Genomic DNA, 16,848 nt, shown 5'->3' with positions numbered 1-16,848 from the left:
GCTTTGGCTTTTCGGGGTTAATTATTGTGATCTCCCGAATGCAACCGAGAACTACTGGGAAATCTCTGTAGACTGATGACGTTCAGCCTTATAATCTTAAAATGTGAGCAAAATCACCTGTTTTATCATTACTTAAGACATTACGCTAGAGAATCATTCAAACACTAGCTCTAAAGTGGCGATGGTGAATTAACAACAGTTTCTGCTGTTCTGACGGTCAGATGCAGATGTGAATGAATGGGGGAAGAAATGAGTTCTTCAAACAGAAGGGTTTTTAAACTCTCAAGTTTGATTTTCTTTTTTATATACGTGATTATGCCGTCAAACTGTTGTATAAACGCAATATCACAGTACTATTACATTATACAATATCACAGTAGCAATGCGATATGGCTGTATAGCGTCACTGGCGTTGATCGCATATGTATGCTACGGCAAGCCCTACGCTTGGACGCATAGCCCTCGACGCGCACCTCTCAAAAAATTTAACTACAAATCACAACGATGCGTAGTGCAAGCTCTGTGATTGATCCAGTTGGTAGCGCTGACAAGTGTGGGCGGGACAGAGAGCTGAGCAAGCCCGGCAGAGCGGTTGTTTTACAAGTGTGGAGTCCCGTGAAGGAGCTCCGGATGGTTAAAGTTGTGGCACGTCTGCCGGGTCCTGCCTCAAAATGAGCGAGTTTGAACCATTTAAGAAAATGTTCATAAAAAACAAAACACCAGCCAAGAAACTCGACACAGAGGAACATTTACACCTCACTGCCAACTAGCGTTTCAAAAGTGTTATTGCAGAGTAACACAAACAGCGCGCAGAAGTATGAATTCCGAGCTATGCACGTTGCATGCGCCGTGGGTCACGCCGATCACAAGATGCAGAAGTATAAACCAGGCTTAAGACAACGCACGCCTCCCAACAGTGACAATATACAGCCATAACGCACTGCGCCTATAACGCATATATTATATATATATATATATATATATATTGTATTAAACAATACTCCTAAGATCCTAAGAAAAGTAATATAATTTCATTTATCTTGCCTTATGATTTTTTTATTAAATCAAATCGCTGTAATGCATCCTTTTTAAAATCAGCATTACATTCCCCCATTCAATATTAAAGCTACAGTTTGTATGCAAATGTGCTTAATCATTATTAAAATATCTAAAAACAAGTCAAATAATTTTGTGCATCTTATATTAGTATATTGATTTTGAGGTGAAATATGATCAGAACACAATGGTGACGTTTCTAACAGCCTTAAAAATGAGCATTAATCGCATTAAATACTTATGAAGCATGCGTATCCCATTAGTAAGTTCAACCTACACTTAAAATCTACCAAACTAGCGTGAATAACTGCAATTTCAGTCCACTAAATGTGAGCGTCGGCGCAGGAAGACCATCAGTTTCCAGCAATCTTCAGCAAAAACACAGACAGCTGCCCATCTAAAAACACAATGTCCGAGAAATGTCCCCCTGATAGCAAAGCAATGACGAATGAGGAGCCAGGGTCGCTTTTTGAGGCTAGATAGAGAAGATGCCCTGTGCACAATACGCCGTTGATTATTTTTCTGAGCTGCATTCAAATCCGTTCCCACAAAGCCACTCCCTCTGATGTTGTCATAAAGTGCTGATTGGTTTGCCTGCGAAAGGGGGCGTGTGCATACGAAACGCAGACGAACGACACAGTGAAGATTTTTGTGGGTGCGCTGATGTGAACGATGTACGCAAACCCAAATGGATCACATTAGTGGCTGTGAATCATGTGGAGTCTACTGTATTTCAGCTTCAGCCACGCATTCAATATTAAAAAAATAAAAAGAAAGAAACAAATATTTCCAGCAACCAAGCAAGCATGTTATTATTTTAAGCATCTTTTTTTTTTTTTGAAAATGTTTGTTCTTAATTACCCTAATGATGCCATCTTAAAGTACCTTATCTGCAGATCAATCCGTATCTTCGATGCCTTTGCATTTTCCACCGCCTCGGTCAGTGAATGTGTCTTTTTTGAAAGTTTGTTTTTGTGTGTTTCTTGCCCTTGGTGTTGTAAAAGTCTTGCTCTCCGGGGTTTGTGGGTGCTTGCCCGTCTCATGCTGCCGGAACTCATTCAGTAAAAGCTGAAGCGAACGGAGGATCAGGCAAAGGTGTGTGCGGAGCGTCCGGTCCCGTCCGGATACACACTAGGAGCGGTAGTCCTTTTTACTGTAGGGTTTGTTGCCCAGGATACTGTCCACCTCGTGCACGATGGAGGACGATAACTTTGGAAGAACCTGCAAAAACAATCTGGTATCAATGCATATAGATATAGTCAAAATAATTCTTCTTTATCATACATTTGCTGGATGATGTTTAACAGAGCAAAGACGTTTTGGCAGTATTTCCTATACCAGTGTTTCTCAACTGTGTCGCGGGAACATTTTCAGTGGGTCGCGGAGTGTGTGTTAAAAAAAAAAAAGTTAAATTTTTTACTTATTTTTGCTTATACCGGACTTTTATTTTGAAATGCATGCGCGACAACCCTACTGTTTGACATGTGAAATTTCATTTGATTATTGCAACATATGTCAAGCGTAAGTATGACCCCGAATATCTAAAGTAAGGATATATATATATATATATATATATATATATATATATATATATATATATATATATATATATATATATATATATTTATGAGCATGAAACCTTCTAAATTAAAACAACATTTAGAAACCAGTAAACATGTTTTATTAACAGTTTGTTATTAACAGTATTTGTCACTTTTACTTTGTAATATTTCTATAATTTGATCCATTTTGTTAAATGAAAACAATAAAATAGTGTTTTTTTGTAAGTCTTGGTGCATTTCTTATGATTTATCTATCACTACAGAGGCGGACTGGCCATCTGGCAATTCTGGCAAATGCCAGAAGGGCCGGACCAATTTTTAAATGTGGGCCGGTCAGTTTTTCTTTTTTTTTTTATATGTATTGTTCTTACGTGCAGACAGCTTTTATGTCTTGCTAGATGTGATATTATGATGATGATAATAAAATAATAATAATAATTATAAATGTTAAGCATTTGGCCCAATTGGTGATGGGCGCCTGATTTCAAGATGGGCCGACCCAATCCGAGGTTACCAGGACGTAATCAAAATCCAGCAAGAATGTCATATTATTTCACCATCTGTACACCAAAATAAATAGTAAATGTCTGTGTCCGTGGGTGAGTTGTGTCGGTGTGGTAATGTGGGCTGATGTGGCTAAAATGCCAGGGCTGAATTTTTGTCCCAGTCCGCCCCTGTATCACTACTTGTTTATGTTAATAAATAAATACAAACTAATTATAATTCCTAAAATTGTATTATAGTTCCTTAAAATTTGGGTCGCGGCTTGATGACCTTGTAAAAATGTGGGTCTAATGGCCAAACCAGTTGAGAACCCCTGTTCTATACTGTTTTTTTTATCTGGAGAAATAAACTTTTTTTGTTCTATTTTGGATAGAAAACAGCAGTTTTTAATTTTTTAAAAACCATTTGAAGGTCAATATCATTAGCCACCTTAAGCAATATTTTTGACTTGCCTAATTAACCTAGTTAAGCCTTTACATGTCAAGTTAGTCTAAATCCAAGAATCTTGGAAAATATCTAGTCAAATATGATGTGCTGTCATCATAGATAAAACAAATCGAGCATTAGAAATTAGTTATTAAAACTTTTAAAATTATGTTTAGAATTAAATTTTAGTAAAATGTTTCCCTGTCAAACAGAAATTGGGGAAAATAACATGCAGGAGGGCTAATTACCCAGGGGTACTAATAATTCTGACTTTAACTGTTCATGTTATGCATTAATACAGTAGCCACTAGAGGGAGTAAGTGATCTTAAATATATAAGAAGTGAACCCTGATCATATTCACTGAGCAACTGCTGCATTATTAACTGCTTTGTATTAAGAAATGTTTAAAAATATTACATTTTTCATTATTTGAAAGTGTTACGTTTTTAACAGTTTAAAAATTATTTTACTTTATTATTTACATTTTAAAAACTGTAGTTTCTTACATTTTATCTGTTTTTTTAATTTTAGAAAATGTTTCCCAATCTATCTATCTATCTATCTATCTATCTATCTATCTGTCTGTCTGTCTGTCTGTCTGTCTGTCTGTCTGTCTGTCTATCTATCTATCTATCTCTATATACACACACACACACACACACACACACACACACACACACACACACACACACACACACACACACACACACACACACACACACACACACACACACACAAACACAGTTGAAGTAAGCATTATTAGCTCCCCTTTGGAAGTTCTTTTCTTTTTTAAATGTCTCCCAAATGATGTTTACCAGAGCATAGAAATTTTCACAGTATGTCTGATAATATTTTTTCTTCCGGAAAAGTTTTTAAAACACCATTTTAAGGTCAATATTATTAGCCCCTTTAAGCTTTTTTTATTTTTTTTTTTTCGACTGTCTACAGAACAAACCATCGTTATACAATGCCTAATTACCTTAACCTGCCTAGTTAAACTAATTAACCTAGTTAAGCCTTTAAATGTCATTTTAAGCTGTATAGAAGTGTCTTGAAACATATCTAGTCTAATATTATTTACTGTCATCATGACAAAGATAAAATAAATCAGTTATTAGAGATGAGTTATATATATAGTTAGTATATAATGAGTTATATATATTTATATATAGAGTTTAGATGCAAAACCCTCTAAATCCATTAGACCTCTTTTCTTGTAAATGAGCATGCTCCCGTAATCAGGATCAGAAGTTTCATATTATATGTAATGATAAGGTTATTATCTAGTAATTTTTTTTCATAAATGTAACTTTAGACAATTCTTTGATTTTAACAAAATGGATTTTCTTTTGTGTCAAAACCAGCTAAATCCACCTCTGCTTTTTTATGCAAAAACCTCTAAATCCACCTATTGGAACAAGCAGTGTATTTACTATAGTTTAAAAATGACTTAAGATGAAATTAGAAATTATTTTACCAAACATAAAACACATTACAAAGACCACCTAAAATGAAAAATACATCTGTCAAGTAAGTGGCGGTTCATTCCGCTGTGGTAAACCAGGGAAAAAGTAGAAGAAAAATGAATGAATGAAATCTGTCAAGTGCATTAATCAATACATTTTCACACAGCTGATTTTCTTTTGACCTTTTGTCACTGTGTTTGTTTTTGTTCAAGCCTCTGCCTTTGAGAATCCCAGATGTGCACACATTTCTGTTTCTTGGTTCCTCATAAACATACAGGACCCTTACTGTTTATGTTTTCTCTTACCAATAGAGTCACTTAATTGTAAATAAGTTTATATAAACATTTTATCTCATATTTGTACAGTTAAAAAGGCAATAAACAGTTTAAGTCAGAATTATTAGCCCTCCTTTGATTTTTTTCTTTTTTTTTTATATTTCCCAAATGATGTTTAACAGAGCAAGAAAATGTTTACAGTATGTCTGACAATATTTTTTCTTCTAGAGAAAGTCTTATTTGGTTTATTTCAACAAGAATAAAAGCAGTTTTAATTTATTTAAAACCCATTTTAAAGTCAAAATTATTAGCCCCTTTAAGCTATATTTATTTTTTTCGATAGTCTACAGAACAAACCATCATTGTACAATAACTTGCCCAATTACCCTAACCTGCCTAGTTAACCTAGTTAAGCCTTTAAAAGTCACTTTAAGCTCTATAGAAGTGTCTATTTAGTCAAATATTATTTACTGTCATCCTGGCAAAGATTTTAAAGATATTAAAACTATTATGATTAGAAATGTGTTAAAAAAAATGTGTTCTCTCCGTTAAACAGAAATTGAGGGAAAAAATAAACAGGGGGGCTAATAATTCTGACTTCAACTGTATATGATATAACTTCAGAATTGTTGTTTACTTTATTTCCCACTTATTTAACACACTTGTGAATAAAGCTCAGTCTCATTCTGGTACATACAGCTGCAGTGCAACTTTGATTGGTCGATAAGAGTTTTGAGGCGGGGCCCAGCATGTGATTGACACTTCCTCACCTGTATTGCTCCAATATTCTCCATCAGCTGGTCCGTGTTGGAGGCTCCGAGCAGCACAGAGCTCACACCTTCATTCCTCAGGCACCACGCTGTGTTCAACATACAGCATTAATAACATCACACAAGCATGAACACATGACACCCCCCCCCCCCCACACACACACCCACCCACCCTTAACCATCACGAGGACATCGATGTTATATTTAAAACCAAACACATACAAATTAAGCCATTTCCAAAATTAAAGCAGCTACTTCTCCCACTCCTACACACACCGAAGCATCGCACAAAAAACACACAGCAGTTGCCAGAGCACCGTTACCATGGCTCCCAGCACCAGGATACACTGAGCGCGCTCAGAAGAAGAGAAGAGCAGCGAAATCTGCAGGAGCGCAGAGGAGGTGGAGAGGAGCCATGCTGACCACTGACCGCCGTCCATGCAACACACAGGAAGGAAACTCTGTGGGGATTTCAGTCCCTCCTGGAACTGTGTGTGTGTATGTGTGTGTGCCATCTGTGCCACTGGCGTTCTGTGTGTTGGCATTGAAGTGAGTTTACTGTACTGATGTGTGTTTGTGTGTGTAAAAATGGCAGCCATTGAGCCATTTTTTCAAGGCTACACAGATATGAAACATTCAGCTCTGGGTAAATCACACTACAGTGGATTTGAATGGATTTCAGCACTTTCGCCCTGACAGATTGCACTGTCTGAATACACACATACACACACAGCCACACATACATACATACATACTTACATACATACATACATACAGTTGAAAGAAGAAGTTTGCATACACTGTATAAAAAGGCACATAACCATTTTTAAAAAGTCAGATGTTAATGTGACTAAACTTTTTCTCTTTTAGGTAAGTGAGGATTATCATATTTGTTTCTGTTCTGCTTAATAGCAGAATAATGAGAGAGATATTGTTTGAGAAATTGTTATAACTTTTCTTGAAAGTCAAGTTTACATACAATAAGATTATTCTGCCTCTGAAAAATCTCAGATGATGCTGTCAAGGTTTTGGAAGTTTCTGATTGGCTAATTGACAACATTTGAGTTAATGTGAGGCACAACTGTAGAATAGTATTTAAGGAAAACCTCAAACACACTGCTTCCTTGTGTGACAACATGGGAAAATCAACAAGCCAGAATCAACAAAAAACAGATTACAATTTGCTAAATAACACTGGGAAAAAGACTAATTTTTGGAGACATGTCCTGTGGTCTGATGGAACTAAGATTGAACTGTTTGGCCATAATGACCAGTGTTACATTTGGAGGACAAAGGGAAAAGCTTACAAGCCTAGCAACACCATCCCAACTGTGAAGTATGGGGACGGCAGCATCATGTTGTGGGGCTGTTTTGCTGCAGGAGGGACTGGTCCACTTCACAGCATAGATGGCATCATGAAGACAGAACATTGTGTAGAAATACTGAAGCAACATCTCAAGACATCAGCCAGGAAATTAAAACCTAGCCACAAATGTGTCTTCCAAACAGACCATGACCCTAGGCATACTGCCAAAGTAGTTAAAATGTGCTTTAAGGACAACAGTGAATGTTTTGGAGTGGCCATCACAAAGCCCTGATCTCAATCCTATAGACAATTTATGGGCAGAGTTGAACAAGCTTGTGCGAGCAACACAGCCTACACATCTGACTCAATTACACCAATTCTGTCAGGAGGAATGGGCCAAAATTCCTTCAAACTATTGTGAGAAGCTTGTGGAAAGATACCCAAAACAGTGAATTTTGAATAGCAGATGGCGCTCTATGCTGATTTTTAACAGCAGATGGCTCTCTAAATTAGTTTTGAACAGCAGACGTTGCTCTAGACTAGTTTTAAACAGCAGATGGTGCTCTAGGCTGATTTTGAACAGCAGACAGTGCTTTAGGTTAGTTTGTAAAAGCAGACTGCGCTCTAGGCTATTTTTGAACAGAAGGCGTTGCTCTAGGCTAATTTTGAACAGCAGATAGCACTCTAGATTACCTTTGAACAGCAGATGGTGCTCTAGGCTAGTGTTTAACAGCAGACAGCACTCTAGGCAAGTTTTTAAAAGCAGGCCGCTCTCTAGGCAAGTGCTTAATAGCAGATGGCGCTCTAGGAAAGTTTTTAACAGCATACGGCACTCTAGATTACCTTTGAACAGCAGATGGCGCTCTAGGCTAGTTTTTAACAGCAGACGGCGCTCTATGCTGATTTTGAACAGCAGACGGTGCTCTAGGCTAGTTTTTACCAGCAGACGGTGCTCTAGGCTAGTTTTTAACAGCAGACGGCGCTCTATGCTGATTTTGAACAGCAGACGGTGCTCTAGGCTAGTTTTTAACAGCAGACGGTGCTCTAGATTACCTTTGAACAGCAGATGGTGCTCTAGGCTAGTTTTTAACAGCAGATGGCGCTCTATGCTGATTCTGAACAACAGACGGCGCTCTAGGCTAGTTTTTAACAGCAGACAGTGCTCTATCCTGTTTTTAACAGCAGATGGCGCTTTAGGCTAGTGTTTAACAGCAGACGGCGCTCTAGGCAAGTTTTTAACAGCAGACGGCGCTCAATGCTGATTTTGAACAGCAGACGGTGCTCTAGGCTAGTGTTTAACAGCAGACAGTGCTCTATCCTATTTTTAACAGCAGACGGTGCTCTAGGCTAGTGTTTAACAGCAGACGGCGCTTTAGGCAAGTTTTTAACAGCAGACGGCGCTCAATGCTGATTTTGAACAGCAGACAGTGCTCTAGGCTAGTTTTTAACAGCAGACGGCGCTCTATGCTGATTTTGAACAGCAGACGGTGCTCTAGGCTAGTTTTTAACAGCAGACGGCGCTCTATGCTGATTTTGAACAGCAGACGGTGCTCTAGGCTAGTTTTTAACAGCAGACGGCGCTCTATGCTGATTTTGAACAGCAGACGGTGCTCTAGGCTAGTTTTTAACAGCAGACGGCGCTCTATGCTGATTTTGAACAGCAGACGGTGCTCTAGGCTAGTTTTTAACAGCAGACGGTGCTCTAGGCTAGTTATTAACAGCAGACGGCGCTCTATGCTGATTTTGAACAGCAGACGGTGCTCTAGGCTAGTTTTTAACAGCAGACGGCGCTCTATGCTGATTTTGAACAGCAGACGGTGCTCTAGGCTAGTTTTTAACAGCAGACGGTGCTCTAGGCTAGTTATTAACAGCAGACGGCGCTCTATGCGGATTTTGAACAGCAGATGGTGCTCTAGGCTAGTTTTTAACAGCAGAGAGTGCTCTATCCTATTTTTAACAGCAGATGGCGCTCTAGGCTAGTGTTTAACAGCAGATGATTTATGCAGTCAGCTCACAATAATCTCTTGTAAATCACTTAAATTCGCAACTTCAGTAATGATTATTAATTCAAGAAAATCTCAGAGTTGACGCATAATCAATTCCTTTCTCAAACAATTTTCACCACAGCTCTAATTATATATATAATGCAATCTCTGTATTTCAGTTAGCTACTCTTGTTCACAACCTAATAAAACATGTTTATTGAGTAAGTTTTACAGTTCAGCTTTTCCAAGTTCAAGCTCGTCAGTTTTTACAGCTTAAAATCATTCTCCCAGACTCAGTCAATAACAGCCTACAACGTCATCCCTCAAGCTCAGCTCATTTATAAGCCTGTACGCTTCATTAACCCTGCACAGATCTGACCCGCAGCGCTATATTTAAGGACAGCGCTCTTCTAAATGAAGAAGCTGCCGTGGCTGGGAATCGATTGGATGCGAGATCAGCAGAGTCTGGGAGGATCTGGCAACCCAGTAATGAGCTGTGAAATGTAATGTACGACTGCATTAAAGGCCAGGTGATGCTATCGGCCGCTGCTCTGGGGATTGAGGTCCTGTCAAGATTTTTATCCCCAGCGGATGAATCACAGAGGCGTTGCTGTCACAAACACGGCACCAATTTACCACTTCTATGCGGCTGGAAAATGAAGGACTTCCACAAACTTTCAGGATTAGAGTTATGAAGGGTATCGGGCAATGTATAGAGCAGATGATGACAACTGAGCTCTGCTATGCCATTAATACTGTAGTAAGACAAATATTAGTGCAGCTGTTATTAAACAGGTCTGTTCAAGTGGTAATTTCTAAGAGCAAGCAGTGATGGAACATACTAGTAATGTGAAAATACAAAGAGTGAGACGAGACCAAAACCAGGATGCATGTTTTTAAAGGATGAGTACATGAAATATTCATTCAATCATTTCCTTCGGCTTACTCCCTTCATTTATGAGGGGTTGCCACAGCGGAATGAACCCCCAACTATTCCAGCATACTGTAGGTTTTTTACACAGCGGATGTCATTCCAGCCACGACCCAGTACTTGGAAACACCCATACACTCTGACATTCATACACACACACACACACACACACACAAACACAAATACACGTACACGCACACGCGCGCACACACACACACACACACACACACACACACACACACACACACACACACACACACACACACACACACACACACACACACACACACACACACACACACACGCACACACACACGCACACGCGCGCGCACACACCCACACACACACACACACAAACACAAATACACGCGCACACACACACACACTCATGCACAGTTTAGTTCATTCAATTTACCTATAGCGCATGCTACGCCAACTTGGGGAGAACACACAAACTCCACACAAAATACCAACTGGCCCAGCCGGGACTTGAACCAGCGACATTCTAGCTGTTAGACGACTGCTTATTACGACTGTTAGATGGCTAACCACTGAGCGACCGTGTCACCCTATTTGAAATATACATTTACTCAAGTTAAATGAGTAATGAAAATTATTTTTTTATAATTTTATATAAATATTTTTATGAAAAAGTTTGTTTTAATTATTTTAGTACTGTATGTACATTTATATTAACAATTGAAATTCTAATTCTAATTCCAGTTAAATAAATAATAGAAAATAACAAGTAAAATAATTTATTAAAAATACATATTTCATAGAATATGTGTTTACAATTTTATTTTATAAAATAATTACTCACTGAAATATTGGTTAATGAAAAATCAAGAAACATAAATATGTCGAATACTTTGATACAAAAGTGTTGTTTTTATTATTTGGATTATTTTTGTATGTATTTGTATTTACAATTGTAAATAAATTTTTTTTTTACTGAATTTAATTAAAGTTTTTAGCAACTTTGTTTAATGCAATGTTATAATGGTTTTTGTTCCTAATATATATATATATATATATATATATATATATATATATATATATATATATATATATATATATATATATATATATATATATATATATATATATATATATATATATATTAGGGATGTGCGGAGCAGCCGGTATTTGTATTTGTATTTGTATTTGTTGAGGGGGAAAAGTATTTGTATTTGTATTTGTATTCGAGTAAAATTCAAAATGGCGCAGAAATATATATTTTTTCTATTACACTTCTAATTTACGTTATAGTGAAAGTATTGTTTAATTATACCCATTATATAAATTATAGATATGCAATATTGGCTGTTGTTTTTGAACATGTGATAAGAAATGTCATTGAAAAGAAAATAACATAGAAGCCATTATCTCATCCATGGTTAAACCAACAACTAATAAAATACCATTGTGAATATTATGAACCCCACCACCACCGTTCTTGTTTAAGGACACTGAATAGACAGAATAAAAACAAATAATACTTCAAAAAACTGTTCTTCTTCTGAAAGAACTTTTTTCCAATGGACAGAATTCCAAAAATAAGCTAAATAAATCTAAATAAACCCCTGCCTGGGGGATCTGGCAGAACAAAAGTATTCTATATAATACTAAAAGATGCAGCCCTGCTATTATCATCTGCCAGCCACAAAAAAGACACAAAGTTTGTTTGTTTGTTTATTTAGAGATATCTGCAAATATTTTTCAATGGAAGTCAATGGAGGAATATGACTAGTCAGTCATAATATATTTGCAGATATTTCCAATCTGAGTTATAATTATGACAAGTCAAAATATAATTAGAGATATCTCTAAATATATTTATGGATAGTCTCAACAAGGTTTAAATGCTAAAACGGCTTGCCATACGCACAGTGGCACAGTGGAGATTTCTCTAGTTATATCGTTTCAGTGGTTTGTTATGCAGTGACATGCAGTCAAATATTTCGCCAAACAGTCCTTAGGGATGCGGTGACACGCAGTCAGATATTTTACCGGACAGATCCGCCACTTTTGGTGCTCATAAACAATCATAAAGCTCTCGTGCTGCAGGAATGAGGAGGTCTGCTGAAGGCGCACAGCTGTCGTGCAGTGAGAGGTTTGCGTCTTTAATAAACTACGGCAGTTTGCGATCACTGAACAGTAAGAATGATTAATAAATCCATATGAAACAGCCCCTTAACAGTCACGTCTCGCTTTCAGTTTCGGGCTTTGGCGCGTTTTGCACTGAGCGTGTGTCTTTCTCTCTCTCTCTCTCTCTCTCTCTCTCTCTCTGTCTCTCTCTCTCTCTCTCTCTCTCTCTCTTTCTCACTCACTCACTCACGCGGGCATGCACTGTGGTCTCATGAGGAAACGCTGCTTTTTGATAGTGTTTTTCTTGCTCCTGAATACAAATAATTTTTCAAGTATTTGTTCGAATCAAGTATTCGTAAAAACACGCTATTCGTGCCTTTCCGAATACCGTATTCGGGTTCGGCTCCACCCTTAATATATATATATATATATATATATATATATATATATATATATATATATAGAAATTTTATTTTCAATAATTTTTACAATTTACTCAATTTGATAAAACATGTGAATACAATTATTTTGATAAAATTATTACTAATAAAGTCAATTAATTCAAAAAATGTACACTGACTTCAACAATTACTTTAAGTTTTTTTTTTTTGTGGTATATTTTGTTTTTCAAAATATTTTTGTTTTTCCTCTAATTTAGACTTATATTATCTTTGCCATGATGACAGTAAATATTATTTTACAAGACATTTCTATATAGCTTAAAGGCTTAACATTTAAATAATGTACATTTAAAGGCTTAACTAGGTTAATAATTAAACTAGTTAGCTAGGCAGGTTAGGGTAATTAGGCAAGTTATTGTATAACTATGCTTTGTTCTGTAGACTATCGAAAAAATAAAGCTTAAAGGGGCTAATAATATTGACCTTAAAATGTCTTTAAAAAATTAAAAACTGCTTTTATTCTAGCCAAAATAAAACAAATAAGACTTTCTCTAGAAGAAAAAATATTATCATATTATATATATAATATCCTACTGTCCACCCCTTAGTAAGCACACACGCATGCATACAGAATCTGACGGTTTGGTCTTTAACTGGACTACCGTGACCAGCAACTCTCAGCTCTTATATCAGTTTACTGTACTCTAAGAGGATGTGCTTAAATCAAAGCGTCGCAGTCTTTCCTTTCAGATCATCCAGCAGATACTGTATTTCTCTGAAACTCTACACTCCAGTCTCTCCTTAAAGCATCGCACACCACTTCTCGTCTTAGACACCAAACTGAACACCATAGAACACTAGACAAAATCCATTCTAAACTCAATTGATCACTACACTTAGATGCTGGAGGAACCATCGTCCATTAACGGCGCAAACTAATCTTGTTTATTCACAAAAACGGCCAAATGTTATTAAGGTATCAGAGTGGGGAGAGAGTAAAAATAAATAAGAAATAAGTTCTGCTGTGCCATTAGTACTGTAGTAAGATGTATTGTGTGGCTGTGATTAGGATTAACAGGTCTGCTACAGAATGTAATTGGTAAATGAGGAAACATTAGTAAAGCAGTAATGCAAAAATACCCAGAGTTGGATGACACCAAAGTTTTTAAAACTCAAAGAAACCCAGTTTTTAAGATGAGTTAAAAATATATACAATTATTTTGTTTCATACTGAGAAGCAAAATGCTTTCTTTGACTTAAAATATATATTTTTATTAAAATAATTACTAATAAAAATGTGATAAATATGTATTTGATAAAATATAAGAAAAAATTAAATTAAGTAAAAAATTATTTGATTATTAGATATTTTTATTTGATATATACTTTGATAAAAATAAAATATAAATATTTTAAAATATATTTTGTATGAAATATCTAAATATTAATAATAAAAATAATTGTGAAATATATTTTTAATTATTTGCTATTAGGATTATTTCTACTCTTTAGTATTAGAGTTGGAATGCAAAAATACCTAAAATGGTACGAGATCAAAACCTGAATGACAACCTTTTTTATAATAATAATAAAAAAATTTAAATAATAATTCATATAAAAAACAAATAAATAAATAACTGTACAATATTTTAGATTTTTTAAAAAACATTTTTATTACATATTTTTTTGCATTTCTACTTTCTATTATTCGAGTTGCAAAAAAATACCTAAAATGAGACGTGATCAAAACAAGAATGACAAGTTTTTTTAAATAATAAAATAAATAAAAACATTAAAATAATAATAAATATTTAAAAAATACTGTCAAATATTTTTGATTATTTGCGATCACGATTATTTTAGTATTTAAATAGTTCAGAATCAAAACTTATAATGTTAAAATAGCCCGAATGAGCATAATAACTTTACATTTATTTTCTTTCATATTGAGAAGCAAAACGCTTTCTTAGACATTTTTTGTAAATAATTAAATACAAAAATTGATAATCATTTATTTGATAAAATATTTGAAAATAAAATACTAATTAATAATAAAAATAATTGATTATTAGATCAGGTTACTTGCAAAAATACCTAGAATGGGACGAGATCAAAACTAGAATGACAAGATTTTTTATAATAAAATAAATAAAAAAACATTAAAATTAAAATAAATATGGAAATAAATCTGGATTATTTGCTATTAGGATTATTTTAGTATTTCTGCTAAATTAAAAGTTATAATGTGAACCTATCCAGAATGAGCATAATAAATACACTTGTATTTTGTTTAATAATAAGCAGAATGTGTTGTTACGATGTGTTGTAAACAAGTATATTAATAAAATAATTATTAATAAAAACATGAATAAATATTCCTATGATAAAATAAAAATTTGAACACACATTTATTTCATAGAATGTCTGAAAAATAAATATCTAATAAAAATAAAAATAATTTGATTGTTAGATCAGATTATTATAATAAATATCTTTATGATACAACATTATTAACAACAAAAACATTAAAACAATAATAAATATTAATAAAAAATGACTAAAGTTTTTGCATTATTTGGTATTAAGATCATTCAAAAATTAAGATAAAATAAACATAAAAATAATTAAAAAATATATATGTATAAAATAATAATTAAAACATCTTTGCATTATTTGCTTTTAAGATCATTTTAGCATTTCTGTTACATTAAGATTTGGAACTAGTTTGATGTTCCCTTAACAATTTCTCCATTCTCTCCTTAAAGCACCCCCCAACACGTCCCATATAGAGCATCAGAAAACACTAGACCAGATAGACATTAAGCTATTATCTGCAGGCAGGAACCGTCTTCCATTAACGCCACGAGCTAATGGTATTTGCGGTCAGCTCCTGGTCTGAGGAATTAAGGGTAAGATGAGAGGGAGAGGATGAGCGAGGAACAGGACGGACGGACAGACAGACAGAAAGAGAGAGAGCGGCAGTGTGTCTCTGGGTGTTTGGCGTACCGATGGCTAGCTGTGGCAGTGTGCAGCCCAGCCGCTCAGCGATTGCCTGCAGCTCTTTCAGCTTCGCCTGCTGGCGTCGGCCCTCCTCGCTCAAGATCTTGTCCTTCAACCACTGGTAGCCCTGTTAACAACACAGCACACCTGCTCAAAAACAGCGGCCCCCGCCTACAGCGGTGCATTTACACACACACACACACACATCAACACATACGGTACAGTACAGTGGGAGGAAAGAAGGTTGAACACGTCACCATTTTTATCAGAAATCAAAGCCTGCTGACTTAAAATGCTAAATTCTAGAGGTGCTGCTGACTTGAAATTCTACACTCTAAGGGCTCTATTTTAATGATCTAGGAGCAAAGTCTAAAGCTCATGGCGCAAAAAGAGTAAGTCCGAATCCACTTTTGCTATTTTAAGGATGGAAAAATACACTCTGCACCCGGTGCATGGTCTAACAGGGTTGTGCTTATTCTCTTAATGAGTTATAGGTGTGTTTTGAGCATAACATGCTTTAAACCAATCAGAGTCTCATCTCCCATTCACTTTACGAGCTCTATTTTGACTGTCTATGCGAAAAGTTCAAAACGCAGGGTGCAAACACTTTCAGGGCATGTCAGAATCAATTTTTGCTAATTAAAGGACGGGAAAATCCACTTTGTGCCGTGGCGCATGGTCTAAAAGGGTTGAGTTTATTTTCTTAATGAGTTATTGGTGTGTTTTGAGAATAAACCAATCAGAGTCTCATCTCCCATTCCCTTTAAGAGCCAGCTGCGTCACGCCAAGAGCGCATTCGCTATTTACAGGACGCAAAGTAAGTCTAAGTGGAAAAAATGAGCATTTCACAAGCAAACAGTTAACAGTGTTTTAACAGAAAACTGTTAAACAGAGCATCTACTGCGTGAGAATGAGAGATAATGGATCTACTTTCACATTCGCTCTTGGATAGGGAAACCCTTACACACAGACATCAATTAGTCTATGAATAATTAATTTCGTTTGTTAAGCGCAAAATTTTGTTTCAAAACTATTTCTAAATTCAGTTCTAATTTCCAGCAAACGAATAAATGA

At 35.7% G+C, this 16,848-nt stretch overlaps 2 protein-coding genes across 13 annotated transcripts in view; one reads left to right on the top strand and one right to left on the bottom strand.

The window, feature by feature from the left end:
- The window catches only part of flnba (filamin B a), a 750,037-nt gene that overhangs the window by 599,738 nt on the left and 133,451 nt on the right, over nucleotides 1-16,848 (top strand). The gene's annotated exons all lie outside the window — the stretch shown is intronic.
- The window catches only part of kcnab2a (potassium voltage-gated channel subfamily A regulatory beta subunit 2a), a 226,320-nt gene continuing 209,628 nt past the window's right edge, over nucleotides 157-16,848 (bottom strand). For 7 of the 12 annotated variants that reach the window (XM_009306291.5, XM_068224439.2, XM_073917122.1 and 4 more), the window contains 3 exons: nucleotides 15,781-15,901; nucleotides 6,061-6,149; nucleotides 157-2,277 (listed from right to left, as the gene is read on the bottom strand). In XM_009306291.5, coding sequence (XP_009304566.1) covers nucleotides 2,188-2,277; nucleotides 6,061-6,149; nucleotides 15,781-15,901 — 300 coding nt within the window. In that variant the 3' untranslated portion in view covers nucleotides 157-2,187. The remainder of the gene's footprint in view (nucleotides 2,278-6,060; nucleotides 6,150-15,780; nucleotides 15,902-16,848) is intronic. The other 5 variants (XR_012387358.1, XR_012387359.1, XR_012387357.1 and 2 more) reach the window with 1 other exon arrangement.

The sequence above is a fragment of the Danio rerio genome, chromosome 11 (assembly GCF_049306965.1).
Source record: "Danio rerio strain Tuebingen ecotype United States chromosome 11, GRCz12tu, whole genome shotgun sequence".
NCBI lineage: Eukaryota > Metazoa > Chordata > Actinopteri > Cypriniformes > Danionidae > Danio > Danio rerio.
This window is presented reverse-complemented; position numbering and strand designations above follow the sequence as displayed.